This window comes from Protopterus annectens, chromosome 4.part0 (genome assembly GCF_019279795.1).
Source record: "Protopterus annectens isolate FY-2018-M chromosome 4.part0, PAN1.0, whole genome shotgun sequence".
NCBI classification, from domain to species: Eukaryota; Metazoa; Chordata; order Ceratodontiformes; family Protopteridae; genus Protopterus; species Protopterus annectens.
Window position 1 is genome coordinate 868,881,978 of NC_056733.1, and position 19,209 is coordinate 868,901,186.

General features: G+C 41.2%; 1 protein-coding gene across 1 annotated transcript in view; it reads left to right on the forward strand.

Annotated features, from left to right (window-relative positions):
- SPECC1L (sperm antigen with calponin homology and coiled-coil domains 1 like) overlaps positions 1 to 19,209 on the forward strand; it is a 2,326,126-nt gene that overhangs the window by 2,207,132 nt on the left and 99,785 nt on the right. Inside the window, exon 13 of the mRNA XM_044068824.1 lies at positions 16,425 to 16,541. Within this exon, the coding sequence (XP_043924759.1) occupies positions 16,425 to 16,541 (117 nt within the window). The remainder of the gene's footprint in view (positions 1 to 16,424; positions 16,542 to 19,209) is intronic.

A 19,209-nucleotide genomic window follows, 5' to 3' on the forward strand; every position in this document is an offset into this window, starting at 1 on the left:
ATGCTTTAGAAGCATCTTGCAGGGCTGCTGTCACGGGGTCTGTTCTTAGAAGGCATGTTTGGCTAAAGGAACAAATTTTGCCAGACCATGTCAAAGCAAAAATTACTAGATGCTCCATTAAACCAAGAACGTTTGTTTGGCACTAAAGCAGAAGTTGTTCTTAAAAAGTTGGAGGAAAAAGCTAAATCTATGCAAACTGTTAAAGATTTCCTACAGGTACAGCCACCTAGATTCAGTAGGCATTGGCCTTCAAAAAACTGGTCCTTTCCAGTCCCTCCCAGACCTTCTCAGTCCAAACCCAGGAGCAGCAGACCACCAAGACTACAGTCTCAGGGTATGCACAGATCTAAACAATGGAGTGCTCCCACCTCAAAAACAGGGAGTGGTAAGCCACCCTCCCATGGAAAACGTTCACAATGACTTTTCCTTCATCCTTCCCAGCCTTGCACAAGTACTTGCACCCCTAGGAGGAAAACTCGCCCTGCATGAAAAAAACTGGGAGTACATTACCCAGGATAGATGGGTCTTAAACATTGTATCCCAGGGATACAGATTCTACTTCCACTCATTGCCAACCCCAAGTGGATTGCCAGACCTCCCCCCAAACCAGTAGGCAGAGACCCAAAAGCAGGTACTTTTTTTTTCTCAGTATCAAGACTATTCAACCTGTTCCAACAGAGCAAAGGGGACAGGGTTTCTACTCCAGACTGTTTCTGGTGCCCAGAAAAGAAAACTATTGGCGCTCTATCCTGGATCTATCAGTTCTCAACACCTTCCTGATGGTTCCAAAATTCAAAGTGCTTACTCTCCAACAGCTGCTTCCTATGCTAGCCAAGGACTCCTGGCTGGTCACCCTAGACTTAAAAGAAGCTTATCTGCACATTCCCATAAGGGAATCCTGCAGGAAATGTCTACATTTCAGGGCAGGCTTTATGCGCTATCAGTACTCTGCACTTCCCTTTGGTTTATCTACTCTGCCCAGGGTATTCACAAAATGCCTGGCTCCAGCCTTTGCATACAGCAGGCAGAGAAAAATTCAAATGTACCCATACTTGGATGGCTGTACTATGTTCTTCATGTTTCACTGTTGCAGTCATCACACTTGGGTAGATTCCCAAAGCTGAGGAAGGGTGGAGGCTAGCAGACCTTGTAAGACTGCTGTATCAAATCCAGCATTGGATTTAGAAAAGATAGACAAGTGGTAATGCTTGGTGAAGGTGTGTGCCAAACTCCAGGGTGTCCCTGGTAGGGACTCCCCTGAGAAATGCTGTAGAGGTTGAGGTAGCCCTAGTGTAATGGGTTCTGATCCTCTGTGGGGTAGGTTTTCCATGGTGTTTGTAGCAGAAATGGATGCGGTGTGCTATCCATTTGGAGATGGTTTGCTTTGAACTGGACTTGCCCTCTGTCCCTGTAGCAAAGCTGACTAGCAGCTGGTCAGATTTTCTGAAAGGTTTAGTCCTGTCAAGGTAGAACCTAAGCTGACAGTGCATGTCCAAGGAGTGCAGGATCCTTACCCCTTTATTCTGAGGATTAGGGAAAAAGGTTGGTAAATGGATGGATTGGTTTAAAGCCACACTGGATACCACCTTGGGCATAAATGATGGGTTAGTCCTGAGGGAAACCCTGCCCGCATGGAAGATAATGAAGGGTTCCACAGCCAGAAGGGCCTGCAGCTCAGACACTCTTCGTGTTGAAGTGATGGCTAGAAGTAAGCCTGTTTCCCAAGAGAGAACTCTATTGTAGCAGCAGGCTCAAAGTGGGGAAGCGTGAGCTTATCTAGTACAAAGTTAAGGTCCCAGACTGGAGTGGGAGCTCTCCTCAGGGGTCTTAAATTATTAGCTCCTCTCAGGAACTGTTTGACCAGAGGGTGAGAGAAGAGGGGTGGCTCGATATTGTAATGAGCTGAGATGGCAGAGGCATGAATCTTAATTGAAGATATGGATAGGCCTTTGTGGAGCAGTTCTGCTAGATAATCTAGGATGTGAGGTACGGTAGGCACGGTTTTGTCCTTCCCCTGAGACTGGCTCCAAGAACAGTATCTTTTCCACTTTTCTGAATAGGATTTCCTAGTACTAGGCCTCCTGGCCTCAAGGATAACATCCAGCACCTGTTCGCTGAGGGATGATGGAGATGTATTCAAGGGATGAGCCAGGCTGCAAGGGAAGGGGTCCGAGTCAGGTGCCAGGGTGGCACTACTGTCAGACTGCATAAAAGTGGGTACCAGTGCTGGCGTGGCCAGTCTGGTGCAATCAGGATTGCCCTTGGCTTGTCCTGTTTGATCTTGAGTAGTACTTTCGAGAGGAGGGGCAGAGGGGGAAAGGCATAGATTGAGAGGTTTTCCCATGTAAAGGATAGGGCATCCACTTTCCATGCTTGGTTATGGGCAGTTCTGGTGCAAAATTTGCTCAATTGATGGTTCTGGGGGAAGGCAGAGAGGTCCACTTCTGGTGTCCCCCACCTGTGGATCAGAAATTTGAATGATTTGGGTTCCAGTTTCCACTCATGTGGGTCCATTAGATTTCTGCTCAAGTCTGCCAGTGAATTTTGTTTGCATGGCAGGAATTGAGCTTGCAGGTGCACTTGATTGCTCAAGGCTGTGTTCCTCACAGCCATGGCTAACCTGCAGAGTGGGTAGGAATAAGTTCCCCCTGCTTGTTTATGTACCACATAACTGTGGTGTTGTCCTGGAAGGATAAGTTATTTGAAGGCTGTCAGTGCGTTCTGTACAGCTAACATTTCTTTTTGATTTATATGCAGGTGCATTTGTCTTGGGCTCCATTTGCCTTGAATGCATTTGCCTTCCATGTGAGCCCGCCATGCATAGTCTGATGCGTCTGTTGTCAGGGTTTGGGCGGCTGGGGGTTGAGTGAAAGGGAGTCCCTTGTTGTGGTAGCAGGCCTCTGCCCACCAAAGGACTCTGTCCTTAGGCAAGGAATGATAGGAATCATTGTTTCCAGGCCCTGAGAATGTTGACACCAGAGACTTTTTAAGTACCATTGAAGTTTCCTCATATGCAGTCTTGCATATGGAATTAGTAGAATACAAGTGGCCATGAACCCTAGGGCTTGCAGTATTTTTCTTGCAGATAGCTGAGTTTGGGTGGCCAGTAGTTTGAAGTAGCTTGTCAAATAAACATGTTTTTCCTGGAGTGAGGAATGCCATCTGGGAAGTTGTGTTCAAGCTTGCTCCCAGGAATACAATTTTTTGGCTGGGTACCAGATGTGATTTCTTTTCGTTGATGGTATACACCAGAGAAGTTATAAGTCTCTTTACAAATGTAGATGTTCGAGTGTATTCACTGTTGCAGTCCTGGTTACCCTCCCTCCAGCCCCCTGACTTTTCTGTACCTTCTACCTATCCGCTTTTTTGGCCATATCTTCTGGCAATGGTATTTACCTTTTACTGGAGGTGTTCCACAACATCTAATTGCTTCCTGTTTTGGGGCTTCTGACATCTGGGGCAAGAAAAACTGATGCAATGGCATCAGCTGCATGTTTTATACCACCTGACGTCATGGAAGAAGCGACAGCATCCGACCCAGAAATCCCAAGACTCTGGTATTCGGGACGACTGTGGGCTACCTGTAGGCAGATAACCCACGTGTGATGACTGCAACAGTGAATACACTCGAACATCTACATTTATGGTAAGTGTACACAACTGTACTTTTCTTGGTTACCATACCCATTATATCCTTGCATTTCTGAATCCCTTTTGTTTTTTTGCCAGTGGCTCTAAATATAAAGCAAATAAAGGGGAAAGAGGACCCCCCTGCCTGGTTCCTCTGTTCAGACATAACTAATCATAGAGGAACCTGCCCACTTTAATTCTTACCTCTGATCCATCATATATTGTCCTAATTAGCCTTATTATCATATTAAAGAATACAAATTGTTCCACTGCCCCAGTCATAAAAATCACAGTGTACTCTCAGAAATGATTTCTCTGCCTCAAGACCCACTAAGAGCAGAGGTATTTTCTTGCACCCTGCTTCCCTCTGCATTGTCCATCCATCCATAACCCCATTTTCCCTTATGAGGTGAGAGTGTCACTTCAACAGTAACAGTCATCTAGAGACAAGGCTTATTCTGTTAATGTTGTCAGATGATTGCTTCCCCTCCACAGAACCACATTGATCCAGATCTATCAATTTTTGGCAATGCCTTTGCTATTCTTTTAGCTAGTATAGAGATAGATACTTTACAATCATGGTTTAAAATTGAAATGGGTGTTATATGAAGTAGGTCTGATTGGGCTGTACCATCATTCGATAATACTAACACCAAATATTTATTCTAACATGTTGGTGCTTCCCCTCCTTTTAAAATGCTGTTAAACTCTTCCAGATCTTTAGCACTTTCTTCCATCCTAACTTCCGAATTGACACAAGAATACCATCTGTTCCTAGTGACTTTCTTGAAGATTGATTATACATCACCATTTTTATCTCATCTTCTCCTGTCACAGCCGTTAGTTGTTGAGCCTAATCTATCTGTAACCTGGGCATAATTAAGTTTTCCATAGATATTTCCATTTGTGCTCTTTATTTCCACATTTTTTTGCTTTATACAAATTTTCATAACAGTTTCGATATATCTCTAATACCTCTGCAGTATGTTGTAGGCTCCCTAAGTCTGGTGACAATCCTTTCTACTTTCTGTTGCTTAAGTCATTGTGCTAAATGTTTTTGTACTGTGGAGTTATCAAAAAATATTGCTTAACAGCAGTCTTTCTAAACAAATTGTATGTTATCCGGATACTCCCTTATTTTCTCTTAGCGCTTTGTATTTGCCCCTCTTCTAGTTCTGGGAGTTTGCCCTTGCTGTGCAATAATTTAACCTTGTCAGCCCTATTACTTCTTAACTATATATATATGTGTGTATATATATATATATATATATATATATATATATATATATATATATATATATATAATATTTTATTTATACCATACTTTTAAATTCCATTTTATTGTATCACACTTACTAGCTACAACTTCTAAAAATATTTCTGTCTTCCGTAGTAACCCACAAATTCCATTGCCCATTCCTTAAATTCCTCTGCAACAGGTAGGTGAGAAAGCACCAGTGTCTAATTTTTACTTCATTACCCTGCATTTTTATCTTGTTTTTGATGTGTGTCGAAGCTTTTGATTAAATGCACGTTCCTGTGAACTATAATTTGTCTAGTATAGCCCATTTATTGTACATTAGGGAATATTATGTAAATTCTGTCAGAGTTGCTTCTACTGAATTTACATATTACTGTAAGAAATATTTTCATACATTTCTTCAGAAATCTACCTTTTTTTGTTATATTGCCCCTTCTGGGTCCCCCAATACATTCTCACTGCTTTATATCAGGTTCCAGTGCTCATCTGTAAGGAAGATTCCCTGCTGAAAGCTGATTATTTCTCCCCAAAAATTCTTAAACTCTGTAGTAACAGTTTTTGTTGGAATATAAATACATTGTCACATAATCCTCCTCCTTTACCCGTAGCCCCTGATTACCACAAGTCTACCATATTTTTTTTCCTCTATCACTATAGACCCGCTGTAGTGCTTAGCATAATTTCTCCTAATTTCCTTAGTCTCTGATATACTAATAAATATCCATCCTGAAATCCTTTCTTTGTCATATTCATACGCTCATTTCTTTCCAAATGAGTCCCCTGCACCATTGCTATTTACACACTGCATTTCTTAAGTAATTCGATGCACTCTTATTTTTGGCTATAGCTGTAAGGCCATTTGCATTCCAAGATAATATGGATAACATAGCCATTATTATAAAAAGCTGCTGTTCCCACCTATTGTACACGTCAGTTTTTTTGAATGTGTACTTCCAACTTTTGTGTTACATGCACACACTAATGTTTGACAGGCTTATCATTTATACAGTTTTTTCTTCAATCTTTTATAGTTTTTTCTTCGCACCTCCATTTGAAGCTGTGTCACATTTTTAAGACTTTTTGTTGTAATGAAAACCCTAAAACAAGAAACTACATTTTCAGATCATTCCCATTCTCTGTTAATTTAGAACAAATAAACAAAACTATGTTCATCTTCAAACATGAAGTCTAACCCCCTCCAGCCATTGCATACTGCAGGTAGAGAAATATCCAAATTTACCCGAACTTGGATGACTGCCTGATTCAGGCGGACAGTCAGGAATTGCTGCTTCAGCACCTGGCATTTGAAAAGCATTCTCACTTCATTGGGGTACAACATCAACGAAAATAAATCAGAACTGGTACCCAATCAAAATATTGTATTCCTGGGAGCAAGCTTGGACACAACTTCCCAGATGGCATTTCTAACTTCAGAAAAACAGGTCTATCTGACAGACTACTTCAAACAAATGGCCACCAAAACCCAGCTATCCGCAAGGAAAAATACTGCAAGCCCTAGGGTTCATGGCCTCATATATTCTGCTAATTCCATATGCAAGACTGCATATGAGGAAACTTCAGTGGTACTTAAAACGTCTTTGGTGCCAGCATTTCAGGACCTGGAAACAGTCAATTCCTATCATACCTTGTATAAGGGCTGAGTTCCTTTTGTGGGAAGAAGCATGCAACCACAACAAGGGACTGTATTTTACTCAACCCCACACCCCCCAAACCCTGACCACAGATGCATCAGACTATGCATGGGGGGGCTCACATGGCTGGCAAATGCAGATTCTAGCTGGACAGAATGCTCTGCAGCTTTCAGATACCTAATCCTTCCAGGACAACTGCTGATAAAAACAGACAACACCACAGTTATGTGGTCCATAAGCAGAGTGGAACCCATTCTTACCCACTCTGCAGGTTAACCATTGCCCTGTGGAACATAGCTTTGGACAACCAAGTCCATCTACAAGCTCAGTTCCTGCCAGGCAAACAAAATTCACTGGCAGATGACTTAAGCAGAAATCTCCTAGACCCACATGAGTGGAAAATGGAGCCCAGCACCTTCAACCTTCCGATCCAGGGGTGAGGGACCCCAGAGGTGGATCTCTTTGCCTCCCCTGACAACCACCAGTTAAGCAAATTCTGCACCAGGAACTCTCACAGCATGGCCTAGAAGGTTGATGCCCTATCATTTCAATGGGAAAACCACTCAGTCTATGCCTTTTCCCCTCTGCCCCTTCTCTCAAGAGTTCTACTTAAGATAAAACAAGACAGGCCAAGGACAATTCTGATTGACCTGGACTGGCCATGCCAGCATTGGTATCCACTCCTGCGCAGCCTGATAACGGTGCCACCCTGGCACCTACAACAGACCCCTACCCTGCTGTCACAGCAGGAGGGACAGATTTTGCATCCACAATTGCAAACCCTAAATCTTGCAGCCTGGCTTATTCCTTGAATACTCCACCAGCAGCCCTAAGCAAATGGGTACTGGACGTCATTCTTGAAGCCATAAGGCCTAGTATTAGGAAATCCTATGCTGAAAAGTGGAAAATATATTGTTCTTGGTTTCAGTCTAAAAGAAAGGACACAGCAGTGCCCTCCTTACCTCTAATCCTGGATTATCAAGCAGAGCTACTCCACAGAGACCTATCCTTCTCCTCCATTAAGATTCATGCCTCTGCCATTTTGGCTCATTACAATACTGAGCTACCTCTATTTTCTCACCCTCTCATCAAACAGTTCTTGAGAGTGGCTAACAACTTAAGGCCCCCAAGGAGAGCACCCACCCCTGCTTGGGACCTTAACTTTGTACTAGAAAAGCTCACGCTTCCCCATTTTGAACCTGCTGCTTTAGCAGAGTTAAAATTCCTCTCTTGGAAAACAGCCTTACTTCTAGCCGTCACATCAGCTAGAAGAGTGTCTAAGTTACAGGCACTGATGGCTGTGGAACCCTTTGTTATTTTCTATGCTGACAGGGTTTCCTCAGGACTAACCCTTCCTTTATGCCTAAGGTGGTGTCCTGTGTCTCTAAATCAATCCATCCATTTGCCAACCTTCTTCCCTAACCCTCAGAATAAAGGAGAAAGGATCATGCACTCTTTGGACGTACACAGACAGCTCAGGTTCTTCCTTGATAAGACTAAGCCTTTCAGAAAATCTGACCAGCTGCTAATCAGCTTTGGAAGAGGGACAGAGGGCAAGGCCATTTCCAAACAAACCATTTCCAAATGGATAGCACACTGCATCCATTTCTGCTACAAGCACCATAGAAAACCAACCCCTCAGGTGGTCAGAACACATTCCACTAGGGCTACTTCTACCTCTACAGCTTTTCTCAGGGGAGTCCCTACCAGGGACATTCTGGAAGCTGCAACCTGGAGTTCTGTACACACCTTCACCAAGCATTATCACTTACCTATCTTTTCCAAATCCAGGGCAGGATTTGCTACAGCAGTCTTGCAAGGCCTACTTAGCCAGCCCTAACTCTTCTTGACTGCCTCCACCCTTCCTCAGCTTTGGGAATCAACCCAAGTCTGATGACTGCAACAGTGAAACACAAAGAGCACAGTATAGTTGCATACAGTAACCATAAATGTAAATGTTTCAGTGTATTCACTGTTGCAGTCCTGGTTTCCCTCCCTCCAGCCCCCTGGTTTTCTCTATCTCTTTGTCTCTCCTCTCTTTGGCTATTCCTAATTGTGTTGGTATTTACTTTTTACTGGTGGTGTTTTTCTCAACATATGCAAGCTCCCTATTTGGGGGCTCCTGACATTTGGGGCAAGAAAAACTGATGTAATGGCGTTGGCTGCCTGTTTTTATACCCCTGACTATCTGAGGTCTTGAAAGAAGCGACAGCATTCAATGCAGAAATACTATGAGTCTGGTATTCGGGCCGACTGAGGGCTTCCTGCAGGCAGATAACCCAAGTGTGATGACTGCAACAGTGAATACACTCGAACATCTACATTTATGGTTAGTGTACACAACTGTACTTTTCTTCTAGGAGATGGGGGAATTTTAGATGCAGTATGGGGAATTGTTGTAGGAATATAGCAGAGACCTCATAATATTTTAAGTTAAATGGTGTGAACATTCACAGAACAGGGCATTTCAACTGTTGCAGCAAAAATGTGGTATACCTGGCTAAGTGCCAGTCATGTCCCGCCTTTTATGTGGGAAAAACCTGTAGATGATTTAAGGAGAGGTTTAATGGACATCTTTTGGATATAAAGTGTAAAATGACCAGTGCTTTGAGTTGGCACTTATTTGAAAATAAGGGCCACATTTTTAGATTCTCAGTTTTGCAGAAGTTGCTTAAGAATGCTCAGGGGAGGGTGCTTGATATGCATCTAGACATCTCTGAGTTAAGGTGGCAGCTTAGGTTAAATGCCACCCAATCACCTGGTGTTAACGAAAATGTAAATATTGCTTGTATATTGAAATTAAAACATATTTCATATATGTATATAATTAAGTGTATAATATAATATTATGGTATTATATGATACATTATAATAATGAAATTAATAGTTTATAATTATATATAATTAAGTATATTCCTTTCCAATAATCCGATTATTAATCTATGGTCTGCACACAACATCATGCCACAGATTTGGAAAACTGCTCTAATTAAACCCCTCCTAAAGCAAAGTAAACCAAAAGATATCTGTCACTTCCATCCAACATCCATCTTCCCAAGTCTAGGCAAAATCTTTAAAAAGATGGTCTATACCCAACTGTCCCTGTATATCTAGCATTACCTTTTCCTGTCCTCCAAGCAGCATGGATTCTGGACTTGAGGAATTACTGTCACAGCACTTGGGTTCCTACCAGATGACATCCTTCTGAACCCTGATTGTGGCCTCCTTACATATGTAAAGATCTGACAAAGGCATTTGACCTAATTGACCTCTGTCTTCTTCTTGAAATGGGTATCATTTAAGACCTTGTTCCTTGGTGTAAAAACTTCCTTACTGACCGACACTTCTTAGTTAGAATGTGCACCTGTTGTCAAAGGTGTACCACAAGGATCCATTCTTGTCCCCTCCTGTTCTCCATATTAGTTAACAGACTTCCTTGTGACCTCTCCCATCTCCCACTTATCTTTTTTTGCTAATGACATAGTAATTTACCGATCAGGTTACTCTCAGAAACATTCAGTGACAACTTCAGTCAGACTTACACAAGCTCCACCAGTGGCACATATACCATAAACAACTACTCAACCCCAACAAGACAAAAACTGTGCTTTTTGGCACCCCACAGAAAATAAATGAAGCACCCCTTTAGCTATCTTTGACTTAACACAACCATTCCATAGACACCTTCAAGTACATTAAACTGTGGCTTGATGAGTCACTAAACTTCCATTTCCACGTAGACAAAGTCAAAACCAAAGTAAACTCTGTCCTTATTTGGGCCACAGAATTCTACCCTTCTATCCCAACCAGCCATAGCAGCTGTTGGAAAAGGAGTTTGCCTTTCTCAACTTGAATACAGGATCCCAGATTTTGCATCTGCCTCCAAGAAAACCATTGTTACACTCCAGACTATAATAGTTCATCTGTCGATTCATTACAAACTCGCATGTCTGTGAGTATCAGTGTCACCCTAGAAAAAGCCAAATTGCTACCCATCAAACAAATATCTAATTTACTTTGAGTCCCAGCTCTACAACTACTCCAGCTCCACACATTTACTCCCCTTCATGAAAAAGCATCCTAATACTACCCAAGACACTATTCACAAGCCACACCAACTCTCATTACCCCTAGAACCAAACTCTACAACACTGCACATGCTTTTTCCTGTCGGGCACCTACTCAATTAGCAATCTCTCCCCATCGACATTAAGGAAATCAAAACTCAGAATGCAATTCAGAAAAGCACTTCAGATTCAAATGCTCCTGCTTCAACATAGGACCTATCTCCTTTCTAAGTCTCTTCTCCTTTCTCAATATTCATTGAAGATTGACATACATTAGAAACTAATGTATATGTTATTGTACATTGCACTCTGCTTAGTTCATAGATTAGGCTAACTGCCCTTGCGAGCCATTTTAAGCCTAGCCAATTATCCCTTGTGAGACTCAAACCCTGTACCTTGTGTTTGTAAGGCAAACACCTTAACCATTAGGCCACCCTGCCAACCTTAAAGTACAATGCACTGTGCTTGTCGACTAGAATGTATATACACTTTGTTTGCTATGTAATTAGTCTGAACTACTCTGTTACTACTTGCATTTCATTATTTTTTGTTTGCGAAATGCTTTTATTATTTCCCCAGGGCTGAGATTGGTCATTATTCAGTGCAGTACCCCTCTAAACAAATATAAGTAAATGAATACCACAAGATGGTGTTTATCCTGGTAAATATTTCACATAATCCCCATTAATCAGGGAAACTCATTGGGAATGTCAGTCCTACCCCTTCCTGAGTTCTTCTCTAATCCTGTACTTTTAGCATTGTACCACATAGTTCCGTTTAATCATCATTTTGCTTAATTACATTTTTTGATAAAGAAAAGTGTAGTAGTAGTTTGCTGTAATTTTCCTTTTGGAAAGTGACATCATTAGATGCCAGATAGTTACCCAGTAAGGTATCACTATAATTTCTTTTATATGGCTTTAGACCAGATCATTACTTGAACCTTGTCATTTATTTTATTTATTTATTTTGGCAGATTAGTATCACATCAGGATGTCCTAGGATTGAAAGCCAGAAACATTTCACAGAAATACCACTTTTCCTCCAGAAAAGATGAAAACTAGAGATTCTGTTGAACTGGGATCATTCAGAGTAGTTTAGAGATAGGCTGCCTTCATCCTGCAAAAAGGTGTTCCAGTTCTTGGGTTATTTGCTGTTACACAAGACAGTAGTAGACAGAGGTCATAGAAAACATTCTTTGTTTTTACCTTGATGGTAGCAAGTATTATCCCACCCAGTGCTTTACTGTATCTGGGGACTGTATGGCTTCCTTACATAGAATCTTCCCTGTCAGTAATTCAGTCCGGCTTGGACAATGGAATCCATCCATGAACTGTCAGTGGAGTTTGAATTGTAGAGGCACATTAATCATGGCTATACCATCATACTGATTTCCAAACCAGCAAAGACCCCACGCAAGGTTAAAGTCCTGTCCAAGCTTGACTGCTAAGTTGTTTGAGTTTCCAGGATATTGACTCGTATCCTTAAACTAGTAGCCGCCACAATGGGAACTATTTTCTTATGTGGAAAGCTCTGAAGTAGTGCAGCTGTTATTAAACGTGTAAAAATCATCATTGGTATATCCTGTGGTTTTCTGAAGTAGTGTAGCCGTTATTAAATGTGTAAGAATCATCATTGATATATCATGTGGTTTATTTTAAACTCACCACCATTTAAGCTTTCAATATAGTTTGCTTGGAATATCCTGACTGGTCATGGTAGTGAGCTATGTCAAGATGCTTGTCCCACTTGCCTGCCATTTCTTTACCTCTCTCAAAATTTGGAGCATGATCCTTGCTAACACTGGTGAAAAGCTTGTGTATTCACTTAACACTGATAGGCTGTCCATTTGTGTTTTTGAATTTGGGAAGAGTGATAGGAAGAGGTTTGTGATGGGCTCTGCTCCTGTGGTTAGTTCTTTGCCTTACTCCCTGTGAGTACTCGGTATGTTGAGCTGCAGTTTTACCTGAGATTTCATTTGAGTAACTGGCTAAGACCTTCTCTTCTTAAGAGATAATTTCTCTTTGTCTGTAGTCTTTTCAGAGCTTTTTTGGGGGGATGATCCCTAAGTAATGGAATCTTCCTGGTATTCCAGCCCCCTGTATCTTAAGGGGTCTTAAGACATCCTCTTGACTCTTTTCCTTTGGGGTGCATGACAGGTGTTCACATAACCCCTGGCCCTCCTCCCAAGTTTCATCAGATTGGAGTTTCACTGTGATTAACCCTTTGAGTAATCCCATGAGGGTGCTTGTGCTATCTTTTAATATTCTAAGACCTGCCTTGCAGTCCAGCTGGACTGGTAAGCCCTTATAGAGGAGACAATACAGGCTGAGGCTGCTGTCAGCCCTGTGTCCAGGCATAAGATGTGAAGTTTTTGACCCCTTTTTTTGTTCCCGACTTTGCAAGCCCCTTGGCTACATCATTCTTTAAGTGCCCTCGGTACTGTAAAACATATTATCAACCCCCAGGGCTGGAAGCACACCAATGACATGTTGACTAGGGGAAGTGGAGCAGAGTAGTCTGCAGTGTAACATGTACTTGGTCCTACACACCAGGGGATTTTTTAAGTGTGCCTTTATTGGGTGGAGCTAATAATTTCACATGCATAACTGCACACAGTGTCAGCTCCAGCTCCTCCCAAAGATGCTGCAGCTTTACTGCTAATCTGATTTCGTGGCTGTGGTACATCCCCATCACTGGGTATATGTCTGTATTACAGGCAGAAATCCCATCCCTTTCCCAGTGGGTGAGCTGATAAAGCCATTTTTGCCAACATCTCTTTCCCTGGCTCTTCCAGCACCATAGCCTGTCACCATTCTCGGGTCATAGTAAGGCCTCCATCTCTCTGTGCCATAGAAATGGATTTGGGTGTTGATCGCTTGATGGTAGCTAGTTGTGGTATTCTCAGCACGTGAACTTTGTCTCCTGCTGCAAGCTATCAATCACAGCAGCAAACAGCTCAAATTTGCTACTTTGACCGATACAAATGGGGGGGTGTTTAGGAGGAGGGGAGATGAGTTTAAGGACTACAACTCGGGCATAAAGAAGAGAAAACAGGCCACTTTAGAAAGAAAAAAAGTAACAGCCACTGAGAATACTGTTCTGAGTGACTACCCCTGTTTGTCTTTTAAGTATTCATTGAAAAGCAAGAAATGGTAATTAAACGTGATTGACTGAAAGAAAGCAAGGTATACATGAACACACATGTGAAGTCAGTGCATTGACAAGAGCTTAGGGGCTATAATATTTTAAAGCCAAACACTTCAGTGTGGGATACCTAGAGGTAGACTTAAAAAATCAAGATGCTGGACCCTATGTAGGCAGGCTGTGGAATTGCATTACAAAATATAAAAAAAAAAGTGTATAGACTGCAAAAGTGGTTTTAAATTGTAGGAAACATTATATGACATGATAAGATAAACATGTTTTTTTTTCAGTCTGTTGGTGTGGTTCTCCTTTAAATACTTTTGGTTTTAGCATCCCCTTTTAAGAGGGGGAATGGGCTTACTTAGGATGCTGTGTTCTTCTTCTTCCATGTGTGTGTGTGGAGGGTGTTGGGTTTCTGGGTGAATTCCCCCTCCACTGTTAATGAGAGCCTGGTGTTGGTGGCTTTCAGTCCTAAAGTTGCTTTGCACATTGGCTGATCTTGATGAGTGGATGAGAAATAAAAAAATTCACCCCGGGGATCACTCCAATGGCTCTACTCGACAGAGGCACTGGGAACTAAGATCGGGTGGCACGATACCAGGGTAATCCTATGGGCTAGTCATGTAAAGGCTCCAGGGCCATTAGCCTAGTACACACCTGTAAACCTATTTAGGGTAATGGCATAAGCCGTGGTTAATGCCATTGTATGTATTTTAACGCATAACAACAAGGAAGTAGTTTTTATGTCATGTTTTGATGTAAATGTAATATGTATTTTAGGCATTTTTTTATGTGAATTTCTTATGTGCTGTTGTGTTGATTGGTAATTATTGAATTAGTCAATTGGATGTAGTTTTGTGTAAAAGGACTGGGTTATGGAAATGGCATTGTTCTGAAGAAGTCCCTTCAGTATGGAAGAAAGCGTTAAACAAGTGTGTGTTTATGTGAATAAAGCTGCTATTGGTTCTGACCTGCTGGTGTGAAGACTTTCTTTTGGACTTAGTATGTGGTTGGCTCTAACCAGGGAGGAGCTGAATATTGGTGTAGAGCAACGGTCGCCCATGTTAGTAATGACCAGGTCAAGGATCTTGCTACCTCTAGTGGGGGTAGGAACAAGCTGGTCCAGGCCATTGGAATTAATGAACTCCCGGAAACATTTGGCAAGTGTATTGGTACACGAATAGTTTTCCTAGTTAATGGAGGGGTAGTTGAAGTTGCCTAGTAAGAGAGTATTACATAATCTTGGTAACAATCTACTGCATTCTGTAGATGCTGTTGCAGTTGCCAGTCCTATCATGACAATGTCAATGTTCAACTTTAGCACTGCATATAAAAGTTACCAGTTACTGCCTCACCATTCTTTAATGCCCTAGGGCAGATAGCCTAGTATGAACCTATGAACCTTATATAATATTTTACTTTGCTTTATCTCGTTGATTTTGTAACATATTTTGTTACATCTCCGTACCTTACAATATTATTTATTATTTTTGAAATGTATAATTTTCAAGTGGTTTTTATGTAATGTCTTTGATTTTTCTTTTTGTGTTAAATGAAGCTTTTCTCCCTGGACCTCCACTCAAAATGGCTCTTGTAACCCTTTCGGACTTTCCCAGTAAACAAATGTCAATAAATGACATACTAAGAGACAAGCAATACAGATTTCACCCAGCTACAGTACCTTAACTAAACTATATGCAGTGACCAACCAAACGTACATCAGTGTGGGTAAAGAACTGCTATCATGTGCCATTTTCTTGGATCTCAGATGAGCTTTTGAAATGGTGGACCATCAATAAATCCTAAAGCTGGCTTTCCAGAACAGGTAATCCTGTACTTCAGTTATTACCAGAAAGAGATGACTCTCATAGTCTGCCTTCATATATTTTCAGTGTCAAGGAGCACAACAGATGGACGCCTCTAGGCTGATTGCAAAGACCTCTGTTTTACTCTGTTCATTGGTAATTTACCCTGTGATCTGCCAAATATCACCTGCAGTTTCTACACAGATGATATTGACTTTGAGACACATTGAGTAGTAAACTTCAAAATGATTTTGTTGTAATTTGGAAATGACTCACTGGAAAAGTCTGATCATCAGCAGACAAAAAATCCTCAGCGATGGAGTTTGGAATGCAGTCATCAGCCACTGAACTTCTCAGACACAGATCATACACTTTTTTTTTTTACAGTTGAACTAAAAAATTTATGGGGATTTTGCTAGATAACATTATCCTTTAACAAACATGTTGGAACAACTGGTAGATAAATTACTAAAGCAACTCAAAGGTATCCTATAGAATATCCCGTCTACTTACACTCAAATCTTTTTCTTCTGTAGCCAAAATCTTCTTATCCCACATGTTATGTACACATTGCCACTTATCGGTCTAAATTCCCAGCAAAATACTGCCACACTGAGGGTGAAACATTAACATTTATTGGAATTTATTTTGGCTGTGTAGTTTGTAAGTCTTGTCTTTGTGAGTACTTTTGGACCGATCTTTTGTCAACAGAAGGAAGCAGTTTCTTGATGTTTAGTGTGAGGTGACATGTTTTGATTAGTGGGGAATCAATGTTATTTAGAAAAAACCTGTAAAATATTGTTAATCTGAAAACTAAGTTTAATGAAATTGTATAGTAATATAGTTATTTTTTTTCTTATAGAACATTGACATCACAAACTTCAGCAGCAGCTGGAATGATGGTTTAGCTTTCTGCGCCCTTTTGCACACGTACCTTCCTGCTCACATTCCTTATCATGAGCTCAGCAGTCAGGACAAGGTAAGTAATGCCATTACCAGTGAAGCAAACTAAACCTTGAGTGTTTGCACTAGTGCCTGTGCATGTCAGAATATAGTTAATATCCTGGACAGGGTCTGTGTTAGGCTGTTGAAAAAATATTAAACCGAATGGCTGTACATCGAACGTTACGCAACAAATAGCACTTTTAACAAACAGGTATGTCTTCGAAAATAGTCATTGATTGGCTATAGTTGGTCACCATAAAGGAACAGCGATGTACTACTAGCTTACCGGTAACTTTGCTTTAACAGAACCTGCCCTTTCCCCAGTTTAGTGCAACCTCGGATTTGGTATATATCATTGGGGGGGGAGACAGAAGGATTTGGTGAACACGGGACAATACTTATGTGGAGGCATTGACCCCCACACCTCCCCCAATTATATATATCAACTCTGAGGTCACACTAAATTGGGGAAACGATAGGGTCTGTTAAAGGTGAGTTGCCCGTAAGCTAGTAGTACATTGTGGCTCCTTTATGTTGGCCAGCTATGGCCATTCGATGAGTTTATTTTCGAAGACGTGCCTGTTCATTAAAAGTGCCGTTTGTTGAATAATGTTTGACGTGCAACCATTCGATTTAAATTTTTTTTCGATAGCCAAACAGACTTCTTGGTCATAGATGTCAAGCTTTCATCTCCAAAACATAGAACAGTGCCTCTCATAATGCGAAACAAGTGAGTGAAATGTGAAACACTAACAACTTACAACTTCAATTAGAAAGCTTATAGCACAGGTAAATGTGTTAATTTATACTTATTACAAGTTCTTTTGATGAATTCATATGATTCAGTATTATTTACTACAGATGCTAGTTTAAACAATTGTTAACCATGGATGTGTCACAAAGACTTTGTGTGGAACAGTGTGGAATATGGGACTTTAAGATACAAAATGAGGCACTTTCCTTACAGTGTGGAACATGGGACTTTTTAAGATACAAAATGAGGCATGTTCCTTACAGTGAAGTATGCTTGAGTGGTATGAGCCTAGTTAAAAGCAGAGTAAGGCTACACCACCTCCATGCAGTACTTAGAAGTGTTGTTTACAGCTTTTCAATGATAATGTGGAATGTCAAGTAGTTAGGTGAGCCCTGTTTTGTGTGATTTGTTTTTTTTAACCCATTATGTCGTCCTAGGGACCGAGGAACTCTTTGCGCTGTTTCTTATGTTAAGTATGAGCAAATGGATGATTCCATTTCCTAAGCCACTGTGCATGTGAACTTGTTCTTTTTCATAATTGTTGAATTTGAGCATGTGTGAATGAGTAGGGCTTTGTTTAATTTCCTGACCTCATCTTTTTCCTTTATACATTATTTGGTCTCCAGGTGGTGAGTGACTGCTTGTTTCATTTCCAGTTTCCAAAGTTAACTAAGGGCCTGAATGGATGGTGGGAGTCCTTAGTTTTATAAACTGTTGTAATTTCCTCTCCTTTGGTTCCCAATGGACTTTTTTGTTGCTGATTGCCTATTATGCATGGGTGTGTTTGCATATCTTCCCAACATATGCAGTGGTGTCACAAACCAAACCAGGAGAGCATACCTCAATCAAAAACTAGTCATGACCCCAGAAAGCCTTGGGATAAGAACTACTTTATTAAAACAAACAGGAAACTACCAAGCTTTCAAAGAGGCTTGTTCTTTAGATCATGAAACAATGATAAAACACATTCCATTAAATGGAGGAAACTCTCAAAGAAGCTGTATTTATATATACATCCTTAAGTTAAGAGACTAACAGTTAATGTCCAATAGGCAGTCAAATAGATGGCTACAATTAGTACCAATGAGAATTCTGAGATGCAAATAGTTTAGTTACCCTTTGGACCAATAATGAAATACCTAAGCAACTCTTTAGGCCAGTGAATAACTTGCAGTCTGAACCAATAAGGGAGCAATATTAAAAATGCTATGGTGTAGATTGGGTGAGTGATATACTGGTGGTATAGGGCAGAAGTTAGACCTAGTACAATGGTGGCAAAATGTGTGCATCTATTCCATTTAAAAACGCACTTTATGTTAAGATTCTCATTTAAGCTTGGGGGAATGTCTGCTTTGAGAAGAATTTGCCACCTTAATTCCTTCACTTCCAGTAATGAGTTGATGTCCCCAGTGAAGGCTGCTACTTGTTCAACAACTAGGAATTTAAATTCTGAGAAATTAGGGCAATTTGTGCGGTGTCTGCCTAACACATTTTAAAAATAAAATGCTTGTCTGTGTTATTCTGTCACTCGGTTTCCTGGTGGTTTTCCCTATATAGTAAGCCTCGCATTGTGAGCAGGTTGCTAGGTACACTGAGGTGGGCACGGAGCAGTTGTAGTGCTCTTTGGTGTGTATTTGGAAGTTCAGGCCTGTAAGAATGTGTTTGCAACAGCTGCAATTCCCATACTTGTGCATACCTGGGGGATTACTGGGGGTATCCCTTGGAGCCTTTTGGTCTGCTTCAGAGACATAATCCTTTTGTAGCAGACATCTGGTCTGGGTCCTAGGACATTGTTAATGGTTGGTCCGAAGGATGTCCCAGTTTCCTGAGACTATGCTTTTTATGTTGTTTGCATCAAGAGAGATTGGCAGTGGGACTCTACAGGTGTCTGTGTCCTTGTTTGCTGGTATACTGTTGTACCCATTTGTCAGGAGGATGCATCTCCCGC